Below are 12442 nucleotides of genomic sequence, written 5' to 3'. Positions count from 1 at the left end.
ATTTATATAGTTATATTTATATATTTATTTATTAATAAAAATATAACATACATACAACTTATATTACATCCAGTGTGTGTCCTAATGTGCAATAGCCTATATTGTCCCAAGATAGAAGTAATGTCAGGGTTATTCGGTATCTTTTAACTCATGTTCTATTTATTTACAACTACACTATGAATGAAGAGCTTTGAAACATCCCTCCATTCTCCAAACTGCCTGTCCTGTAGGGTTGCTGGAGTCTATTACTAGCGTCTTGAGCTGAAGAATAGCTGGGAAACACACTAGACGGATGGCCAGTCCATCACTGCTTTGGAACATTTAAACCATTTACACAAAAACACGTGTTGTGCTGAAATGTACATATTTGATATATATCCATGGCTATATACTGTTCAGTAATTCTTTCAACCTCTCAAAGATCAACAGAGCGGCTGCCAGTTTACCAAAGGTTGAATTTACACAACGGGTTTTTGCAGGTCATTTACGGGAAATCTGAATTTGACTGCTGTTACTCTTCATATGCTTATGAGATCTTTATTAATCTCCTGCACTGAATTTGCATTTGTGTTTTTCATTAGGCACTGATTCAAAAGACTCAAGATTCAGATTTATTCAGAGTCTATATGTTAAATGAACTTATATATTTGATTTAGAAAATGTATGAAAATAAAGAAGTTATTTATGTATCACACAGGAGATTCATAAAGATCTCATAAGGATTTGAAAAGCGAATGACAGTCAAACATAAATATTACTTGCTATACTGTTAGATTGTAGATTGCTGAACTGAAGTGTCAGTTTACTTACATAACAAATGCAAAAAAAAAAAAAAAAAAAAAACAGAGAGAGAAGTTTGGACTGTGAGGGTCACAGAGGCGGGTATAAATCTGAGCTGCTGCAGGTTCACACACACACACACACACACACACACACACACACACACACACACACACACACACACACACACACACACACACACACACACACACACACACACACACACACACACACACACACACGATGGACGTGAAGCTGCTGTGTCTGACTGTTGTTCTTCTCTCCTCACCCCTCCTCACACTGTGTGACCCGCTGTGAGTATTAAACACACTGTTTGTTCATAGAGTTACTAATAATCAGTTTTTAAGATTTGAAACGCTGTGATTTGATCTCCTCAGGTTTGTTCTGTCAGCTCCTAATTTGCTGAGAGTGGGTTCCTCAGAGAACGTGTTTGTGGAGGCTCAGGATTACTCTGGAGGAAACCTGAACGTGTGGATCTCAGTGAAGAACTTCCCAAAGAAAGACAAGGAGATACTGTCCAAACCAGTGACACTGACTGCAGAAAAGTATTTCCAGATCCTTACAGATATAAAGGTGAGAGCTCCATAAATACATTGATGTTTCATTCTGTAACATGGTGAGGGTCAGGAGCAGGCTGGGAAGCAGATCCACATCCAGGTTTATTCAAATAATCCACAAGGTTATAGAACACAAGGTAAATAGCATAAACAAATAAAAACACGATAAACCAGAGAATGTGATTTCAGCGACTGACTGAGAACAAGGGCTATAGCTTAACATGATAACAAGGGGGCGTAGATAATAAGAAACACCTGGAGACTAATCAACATGAAAACCTACAAAGAACTACAAAACATGGCGTAAGACAGGAAATAACAGAGTCCAGGAACACACAAGACAGGGGAACACAGGCTGGGGATCATCCCAGCTAACAGACTTTTATGAACATTCTCCAAATATTCAGTGTTGGTTCTGGGAACGTGAAAAAATGTCTGGTTTTCTTGACATTAGATGAACGTGTTTTAAAAGGTATAATGTTCCTCAAACATTCTTTCAACTTAATTTTGATTTAAAATTCAACATTATAGGAACATTGATTTCTAACATTCCAAGAACATTGTAACAAATTAGCCCAAAGGGGAAATATTAATGCTAACTTATAATTATGATTCGTTGTTAATATTTGGGTCAGTTAATTGGATTAACTTGAGGTAGCAGCTAAATTAATATTACAATCAATAATTGTCTGATTTGTGTCAGTCGTTACAACATACAAATTTCCAGTTTCCTTAATGTTACTACACTGAAAAAAATTTGGAGTAGGATTTACTTGAAAAAAGCTAGGAAAGTTTTTTCATTCAAAAAATAAAGTAAAAGTAAAAAGCTAAACATATTTGCCAGTAGCTTTAATTAGAAATCTTTAAGTTAAATTTACTTGGAATATGGAATTAAGTAAACTTTACTTAACCTAGTTAAGTGAAAGTAACAAAGGAAATAAGTAATTTTAATTTTGGCTAGTAATAGGTTGATTAATATTGATTTAGTTGAAATTTCCTTTGCATTACATTTCACTCAAACAGTAATATTGAATTATACCAGTCATTTATAGTATGTGTTCTACTTAGATTATCTAAGTAATGTATACTACAGCATGTCAGATGTTAAGCATCATGTGAATGTAAAGACCTCAATACTTGGTAGACAATACACAATGACGGTAACATTTGATGGATCGTTTTTGTGTTTGAATGAGTCATTTTGAGCAGAAAATTTACTCGAAATGTCACAAAATGGCAAGTTACTAATCCTGACAACAAAAGCAATGATAAAACAGTGTAAATACAGCTGGAAACCAGTGAAAAATTAACCTCATTAATTATTCAAGGTCCAGTGCATTATGGGAACCCCAGTATCAGGAAAGTTGAGTAATTTTTACTTAATTTTATTGAGTTGATATTTACGCTTTCATTTCTACTCGCTTGAATTAAGTACTGATATGGAATTTACTTCGTTTTTTTTTTATTCTTGCCTGAACTAACTTTTTCATGTAAATTACATTGTTGTTGTTTTTCAGTAGTATTTACTTCACCAAAAAATCATTTTTTACAGTGTAGAATGTTATTTAAAGTTTAGTGTGATGTTCCTGAAACATTCTTTCAATCATCTTTCCAAAGAGTAATAAGAACACAAACTACAACTTTATTCAGACACAGCCTTAGATGAACTGAAGATAAAAGACATTAACTCTCTGAAGATCTTATTAAACAACTCCACAAACAGCATTACCAGCTTCACTTTATTTCTGTCACGTCTACAGAAGATCTTATTGAGAATTAACAGAGGTTTAGATGTTGATGTCTTATTGGAAATGTTTAGTTTGAGGTCACCATTATGGATATCAGTGTTGCTTTAGTTGCGCTCTTGACCCTTGACTTTCATTAAGTTGATTCTTTATCAGTAATTGCAGGTGTTCATGGAGAACATTTCTGCATTGATAAAAGCAGATCACCATGGCTGTTTAAAAGGAACACTCCACCGTGTTTTGAAATAGGGCTTATTCACCTTCTTTCCAACATTTAGATAGGTGGGCAAATGCATTTTTGTCTCAGTGCATGCGTTGTTTTAGTTTGACAGGGTCGGCGCTAGCTTAGCTTAGCACAATGAATGGAATCCTTTGTTGCCAGCTAGCATGGCCTGAGTAAAAGTATTAAAAAAAAAAAAAAACCCACCTAATTACTTCTTGTGGCCTGCGTATGGGTCGATCTATACATGCGTCATGTTTAAAATAGTCACTTACTCTGTGGACAGCTGTCCATTTGGTCCATTCGACGTGGGGCTTTTTTTCCAGTTCACTTTATCACACCGGGAAAGAGCCCAACTAAAGCAAACACTGATCTCCATGATGGTGACCTCAAACAAAACATTTTCAATAAGACATCAACTTCTAAACCTCTGTTAATTCTCAATAAGATCTTCTGTAGACGTCTGACAGAAATAAAGTCAGTCTGGTTAGTAATAAGTGAAGCTGGTAATGCTGTTTGTGGAGTTGTTTAATCAGATCTTCAGAGAGTTAATGTCTTTTATCTTCAGTTCATCTAAGGCTGTGTCTGAATAAAGTTGTAGTTTGTGTTCTTATTACTCTTTGGAAAGATGATTGAAAGAATGTTTCAGGAACATCACACTAACCTTTAAATAACATTCTAGTAACATTAAAGCCCATGTTGCAGGTTAACCACCACTGTCGATTAATGGGTACATAAATCACTCAAGATATGTATATCATTTTTAAAATGTCTCAAAAATGGTCTTAAAGACCAGTTTTTTACGTTTTTGGTATTAACGTTTTTTTTTTTATACAATTCGGTGATGACGTCACGTTGGGGAGAAGTGGAGGAAAGGTAGCCTCAGCATAGTATTAGAACTATGGAGAATGAGTAGAGAGTTGGTGAAGTGTCCTGGTGAGTTGCTATCATTTAGCAACGCAGCAATGAGCACTGGAGCTAGTCTACGAGCAGCAGTGCACAATAACGACACTTTTTTTTTTTTACTGTCATTGAATGAATAGCACCGAGTGAAAAATCAACGTTTTCTTTATATGGCGTTATTTTTTAGTCAAAAGTTATGAGCGTGTAAGACATGCTCACGAGCACATTATGTTATTTCACACGCGCAAAAATTAACCTTCAGCTGGCATGATAAAAGTACTCGCGCACAAATTCAACAACCGAGAGGTGTACAAGTAGCTGCGAGCGAGCGCCTGGCATACTCTCATAGGTTAACTCTGCTTGTACAGTGGAATCCTGCTCGCGCGCAGCGGGCTTCTGCTCGCGGAGAGCTGTTTTGCTCGCGCAGTGGATTTCTGCTCGCTCAGCTGATTTCTGCTCGCTCGAGTCTACATGACTTTTGACAATTTGGGGGCGGAAACCAAGGAGGGCACTGACCCTCTTATGATTGGTCACTTTCATCATGGAAAATCTTGGGAAATCCTAACCCCGCCCACCTTCTGACGCAGCGCGCGTCACTCAGCTCGCTCTGCTACTCCAGCTATCTCTGTGTATATTTTAGACAACGAAATATGTGATAAAACACCATACTAACTATTTTCGTTTTCATTTAAAGAAATCTTAAACATGATAGCCACACAAATGTGGTTCAGGCAACGCGTGTTGATTATATTCACTGTTTGCCTAATTATAAAAAAATATATATATATAAAACACAAACCTGCCTCTTTTCGTTTTAAATATAATATAAAAACATTAAACATTTTAATATGGTCCAGGCAATATGTGCATTTGTACCAAACAACAGATTTTGCAGTAAACAACATTACAGTTTTAAATTTTTTTACATACAATTATTACAATTTAAAATGACAAAACTCAACCCAGTCTCTTTTTGTTAAATTTCAGTTTTTATCAATATTAGCCATTATAAAAGTATAAGTAAAAGGTATAAGAAGCTATACAAATAAAGCTATACATATAAGCTATTTAACTTTACCGTTGTATGGTTAGACTAGAGCGCTGACTTTGTATGTTTGACTGAATTGTTTGCTTTATTTGTATAGCTTCTTATACCTTTTACTTATCCACCTTATTCTGCTCTAAACAATGCGCGCTGCCATAACGACGACTCCGGTTGCCTACTTTCGGTTCGTAGCGCTTGACCTGTACTAGCAGCGAGAGAATGAGTTCAAGCTCCTCATGTGCAGTTGTTGGTTGTTTTAACAATTCAAAGAAGATTTCAAACTTTTTAGAAACTGAGTGTTTCGAGCATAAGATAAGAAGGAGATAATGCCCATGTCCGGTTCCGTATCAGATACATTCAATAAAGTAAACGTTTAGAGTGGTTAGCGTTAAAACTGAAGCATAAGAAAAAAAGTCGGAAAACTTTGCCCATTAATTAGATGTGCAAGGCAAGCAGGCAAGTTTTCGGGTTGTTATGGACAAGTAAAAATTACATTATTGTATATTATATGAAATACAATTATAATAAAATTCTAAGTTATGACTACTGTATACTGTACTGTTTTTATTTTTAAAAGGATGTGATGTTGTTGTGAGATTGTCTTTTGTCCATGTTAACATGACAGATGTGAAAAACATTTTGGCTCGTTTGACTCAGCTCACTGAAAAGAGCCGGTTCTTTTGACTCACGGCTCTTTAGAAAATAAATTCTTATCTCCTTCTTATCTTATGCTCGAAACACTCAGTTTCTACATGAGGAGCTTCAGCTTGAACTCATTCTCTCGCTGCTAGTACAGGTCAAGCTACGAACCGGAAGTAGGCAACCGGAGTCGTCGTCATGGCAGCGCGCATTGTTTAGACTGAGCAGAAAAAGGTGGATACTTTTATAATGGCTAATATTGATAAAAACTGAAATTTAACAAAAAGAGACTGGGTTGAGTTTTGTCATTTTAAATTGTAATAATTGTATGTAAAAAAATTTAAAACTGTAATGTTGTTTACTGCAAAATCTGTTGTTTGGTACAAATGCACATATTGCCTGGACCATATTAAAATGTTTAATGTTTTTATATTATATTTAAAACGAAAAGAGGCAGGTTTGTGTTTTATATATATATATATATATTTTTTTTTTTCTATTTTTAAATAGGCAAACAGTGAATATAATCAACACGCGTTGCCTGAACCACATTTGTGTGGCTATCATGTTTAAGATTTCTTTAAATGAAAACGAAAATAGTTAGTATGGTGTTTTATCACATATTTCGTTGTCTAAAATATACACAGAGATAGCTGGAGTAGCAGAGCGAGCTGAGTGACGCGCGCTGCGTCAGAAGGTGGGCGGGGTTAGGATTTCCCAAGATTTTCCATGATGAAAGTGACCAATCATAAGAGGGTCAGTGCCCTCCTTGGTTTCCGCCCCCAAATTGTCAAAAGTCATGTAGACTCGAGCGAGCAGAAATCAGCTGAGCGAGCAGAAATCCACTGCGCGAGCAAAACAGCTCTCCGCGAGCAGAAGCCCGCTGCGCGCGAGCAGGATTCCACTGTACAAGCAGAGTTAACCTATGAGAGTATGCCAGGCGCTCGCTCGCAGCTACTTGTACACCTCTCGGTTGTTGAATTTGTGCGCGAGTACTTTTATCATGCCAGCTGAAGGTTAATTTTTGCACGTGTGAAATAACATAATGTGCTCGTGAGCATGTCTTACACGCTCATAACTTTTGACTAAAAAATAACGCCATATCTTTATATCTAGTGGCAGTGATCATGACGTTAGTTCAGATAAGTACCAGTAACCTTTGTCATAGTGTCGTAGTACTGGTAAACTTTGTCTTTGTCATCTAGAAATAGAAGGCATCATGCTAGCTATATGGGCGTTTCTAAGCGTTTATCTCTTCCTCCGGTGAAAATGTTGTTGCAAACGTACATTTGTGTAAAAAAAAAAAATTTGTCTCTTCCTCCGGTGAAAATGTTGTTGCAAACGCATGTCTGTCGCTGTGTTTGGCAGGTGCTTGTGTGGGCGGTGCCGTCCCATGGAAACTGCGTTGGAAAGCTTGTGCTGTAGGGAAGTGAGTGCGTTTTGGTCGAGTTTTTACACGCAGCACAAACATAGTAGTTCACCATTGTCAATCTACCTACTATATATTTCTATATATTTATCTATCTAGCTGCTAGCTATCTATGCTAACGTTATGCTATCTGGCTGTCTGCCTATCTCTCTCTATACTAGCCTATCTATCTGTCTGTCTATCTATATATCTATATATGTATTTATCTATTTATCTATAATCTGCGCTATCTGAATACTCTCGTCTGCTACTCGTCTCTCTAGTCACTCTCAAAGCTCTCAAGGCGGGCTTTGGTAAATTCTCTCCCCAACGTGACGTAATGCAATGCAATGTGGGGGAAAGGAGAATCGTTGCAAGCCGCTGTAAGATAGTACCTACTTTTTCGTATTATATTCCGTTTTGTGATACCCAACAACATAAAATACAATGGATAACAGTTTAAATGTTTATTACCAACAAGCAAATTGCACAAATTCGTTGAAAAATTAACCCTGCAACACAGCCTTTAAGGAAACTGGAAATTTTTATGTTCTTGGAATGTTAGAAATCAATGTTCCTATAATGTTTCATTTTAAATCAAAATTAAGTTGAAAGAACTTCCCAGAACCAACACTGAATATTTTGAGAATGTTCTTATAACAACAGTCTGTTAGCTGGGATGGCACATTCTCATTATTTTATTATCACATAAAATTCAGGCTGATGGTTTCTGTTCTTTAGATCCCTGATGATCAGAACTTGTTCTCTGATGATCCTCTGGAGAAGCAGTATGTGTATCTACAAGCTCAGTTTCCATCTCACACTCTGGAGAAAGTGCCCACATAGCAACATTGTGTCGGCCCAGATCCGGCCCACATCTAGCACACGTGGAAAGATGATCTGGCCCACATGCAGCGTGGATCTACGGCACTTGAGTGGCCCACTCCTGTTTGCCAGATCTGGGCCACAAGCAGGCCATAGCAATGCCACATGTCAGCCAAGAGCAAAGAAATAAACCAGAACTGGACCTTATCTGAGCCACAAAGTCTGTGTATATTAAATATGAAGTCATCTCAGCCTTAATAAGCCTGTTAACAAGCAGAATCACTGAAGGAAAGAAGAGAACAGAAAAAGAGACGAGCAGAAACACAAGATCTATAACTGACTTCAGACACAGCCTTAGAGGAAATCAACTGAAGAGAAAAGAAGACATTAAATCTGTGAAGATCTCAGCAGAGGAGGATTAAACAACTCCACAAACAGCTTTACCAGCTTCACTTATTACTAACCAGACTGACTTTATTTCTGTCAGATATCTACAGAAGCTTTTATTGAGAATTAACAGAGTTTAACTCTAATGTGTTTCATTTGAAGTCACCATAACAGTGATGAGTGCTTCCATTAGTTGGGCTCTTAACTCTTCTTATATCTTTTGTCTTCTTTGGCTGCTGTGACAGTGTGTTTATCAAACACATTTGCAGCAGCAAAGAAAGCTAAAGTGAAATGAGATCAGGTGATGATGGTTACCTGTTGATGGTTTTATAATCATCATGATATAACCTGTTTCACTGATGTCTTTGAAATTTAAAAATTATGTTGTTCAACTAATATATTCACATTACATACATCTGCATACATACATAACATCTGCAGTGTGAGGTCCAGCAATATTATTACAATCAGTTAGCAGACTTTAACAAACATGAGCATGAAACATTACTGTTCGATGACAAACACAGACATCAATAATCAACGTATGAATCTCAACAATGGTGACAATCAAAAGTACCTTGCTGCAATGCATGCTGGGTACCATCATAGTACAAAACTCCCAGCATGCATTGCAACATGAATAAATTATGCAGCTGAATTGTCCTATAATTTTGTTTGATTCTAAATATTTGCTTTTATTTTTTTGCTGTTGTTTTTGTTGTGACATTTAGTAGCTTTTCAGTGATGTTCTGAATTATTCTGTTTATTTAAAAAAAAAATATTGTCACCATTGTTGAGATTCATGTGCTGATTTCCCATATCTCTGTGTGTCACCATTGCTTCATTTTTCGTGCTCATGTTTGTTAAAATCTTCTAACTGGTTGTTATAATATTGCTAAATCTCATGCTGCAGTAGCACAGGGTTTGTGATGAGAATATATTAATGGAACAAAACAATTGTTAGATTTCAAAGCCATCAGTGAAACAGGTTATTTCATGATGATTATAAAACCATCAACAGGTAACCATCATCACCTGATCTCATTTCACTTTAGCTTTCTTTGCTGCTGCAAATGTGTTTGACAAACACACTGTCACAGTGGCCAAAGAAGACAAAAGATATAATAAGAGTTAAGAGCCCAACTAATGGAAGCACTCATCACTGTTATGGTGACTTCAAATGAAACACATTAGAGTTAAACCTCTGTTAATTCTCAATAAAACTTCTGTAGACGTCTGACAGAAATAAAGTCAGTCTGGTTAGTAATAAGTGAAGCTGGTAATGCTGTTTGTGGAGTTGTTTAATCCTCCTCTGCTGAGATCTTCACAGATTTAATGTCTTCTTTTATCTTCAGTTGATTTCCTCTAAGGCTGTGTCTGAAGTCAGTTGTAGTTCTTGTGTTTCTGCTTGTCTCTTTTTTCTGTTCTCTTCTTTCTTTCAGTGATTCTTTTTGTTAACTTATTAAGGCTGAGATGACTTCATATTTAATATACACAGACTTTGTGGCTCAGATAAGGTCCAGTTCTGCTTTATTTCTTTGCTCTTGGCTGACATGTGGCATTGCTATGGCCTGCTTGTGGCCCAGATCTGGCAAACAGGAGTGGGCCACTCAAGTGCCGTAGATCCATGCTGCATGTGGGCCAGATCATCTTTCCACGTGTGCCAGATGTGGGCCGGATCTGGGCCGACACAATGTTGCTATGTGGGTGGTCATGGTCTCATTCCAGACTGGATATATATTTGTACAGACAGACAAGCCCATCTACACGCCTGCTAGCACAGGTACGAGTATGTGCTAAGTTCACAACGTAATTTCGGGAGGAATTAACTAATCTTTCAATTAACTGCTGGAGCATAAGCAGCCGCTCACCTTGCTCTGGCATCAGCTGTTTTGGCGTCCCTCCACCTCCCCAAGTCCACCAACATCATTTAAACAACATAATTATAACATCTTGCTACCATACTCATCATGTAAGCATTAGTAGTCCCACTGGAGGGTATATCTAAGCTCGAGTTGAATCTGCTTCATTGAGCCCTCCATTGTGGACAGAGAGCCAAATACGCTTAACCTTTTTAGCTTAAAGATTATATGGGCAAAGGAACTCATGAAATACTTGGAAATTATAACACACAATGTGAACTTTATACATAAGCATAACATAATTGTTTATTATTAAACTGACTGCTATGTGTATCAGGGTTTGAATCTGAGTAAAAATCATCAGAACTCATATTTCATTTTTTTGCTTTGACCTCTTTTGCAGTTCAATACAGGATTTTCTCTCTGACGCCCAACATGAAACCACTCAGTCAGACTGGAGTCACAGTGGAGATCATGGTACACACTTATATAAGTGCACACTGTTAACACACACACACACACACACACACACACACACATACATATATACATATACATTCGTGGCATTTCATCTGTAATGAGCATGTACACTGCTGATCTCAGTAAACACAGTGTTAATGCCGATTTATGTGTTTAAGAATCCACAAGGCGTCACAGTTTCATCAGAGAAGATATATCCAGTGAAAGGGATGAAGTCTGGAAAATACGCCATTCCTGAGGTTGCCAGGTGTGTGAAACGCTGACTAAAAATATTCAACCTGAGTGAACTTTGTTTAATGATTCAATGATTTCTCTTTAATTTATCTACACAATACTCATAGATGTGATCTGTGTTATAAGATTCATTTGATCTGTTATATAATGCTTATTTATATTTTGTTAAAGTGTTTTGAAATGTTTTTGTTTCAGTCCTGGGATCTGGAAGGTTGTCACTCGGTACACACACACTCCTCAGAAGACGTTTACTGCAGACTTTGAGGTCAAAGAATATGGTAAGATGTGTGTCAACAAAATGTGTGTTGTGTAAATGCAATAAAACTATAAGAATGTATTTATTCATTTGCGTCTTTTCTCTGGATTGGTTTATAGTGCTTCCAACATTTGGAGTCAGATTAAGACCCAGTAAGTCATTCTTCTGTGTGCGTGACGAGAGCCTGACAGTCGACATTGAAGCCAAGTAAGACAAAATATATTCTGCTTCTCTGTTATCAAAATGAATCTTTAAAGTAACACTCCACCCATTTGCATTAAGCTTTGCAATGTTAGAAACCAAGTCATACTATTGAATGGTCGTGCAACATTTTCTCATTTTCCCCTGAGACGAGAGAAATCTGTATTTACCTCTTTACCCTTCCTCCTACAATGACGCAAAAATCGTCATTTTGCGTCATTGTAGGAGGAAGTGTAAGACGGGGGGATTTCTGTTGAGACTAGAAGCACTAGTTCCCACCCTTTCAAACCCGCCCATAGGGGGTTGGGCCTAATGCGCTAACAGACCTATCACAGATCAGTGCGAGTACGTTTGATTTCACCAGCAGAAACCTGCAGAAAACATGGACGAAGAAAGCTGAGTAATAGGGGTTACCATACACTTTTTCCCGGACATGTCCGGCCGTCGAGATCAACAAAAATGTCCGGGATTCAGCTTTTGCTTTCTGCGGTCACCATTCATTGTTTACATGCACACCTTTTGTTTCAATCTAACTGAATTCATTCCGATTGGTGAATCTGAATGTAGTGTTTACATGAACGCTAAACAAGTGATCGGTTGATGTGCGTTTTACCATTGCTAAGAAGATTAGCAATGGTAAATCTTTTTTTACCATTCCTCCGCTCCTCCGTGAGAGATACGAGACCAGTGCCTCACAGGTGTCGGTCATCAGTAATCACGCCACCGGCCTCGCACCGTTCTCCCGCGGCCTCAGCCTCGTACTGCTCGCCACAGTAAACATGATGAATGGCGACTGTAGAACGCAAAAGCCGTATCCCGGACATTTTGGGCGATCTCGAAATCTCGGGGAAAATCATCACGGAGACTCACTCGTAGCCT

General features: G+C 37.6%; 1 protein-coding gene across 1 annotated transcript; it reads left to right on the top strand.

The window, feature by feature from the left end:
* Positions 1-835: 835 nt before the first annotated feature.
* LOC311077855 (complement C3-like) lies at positions 836-8164 on the top strand (the record flags this gene model as incomplete). Its single annotated transcript, XM_084106499.1, has 3 exons — positions 836-1094; positions 1179-1374; positions 8060-8164. The coding sequence occupies exons 1-3, from the start codon at positions 1024-1026 to the stop codon at positions 8162-8164; spliced, it is 372 nt and encodes a 123-aa protein (XP_083962625.1). The 5' UTR covers positions 836-1023.
* Between the last annotated feature and the right edge of the window lie 4278 nt (positions 8165-12442).

The sequence above is a fragment of the Abramis brama genome, assembly GCF_963993115.1.
Source record: "Abramis brama genome assembly, chromosome: 2".
NCBI classification, from domain to species: Eukaryota; Metazoa; Chordata; class Actinopteri; order Cypriniformes; family Leuciscidae; genus Abramis; species Abramis brama.
Note: the sequence above shows the minus strand (reverse complement) of the source record. Positions and strands in the feature narration are given on the sequence as shown.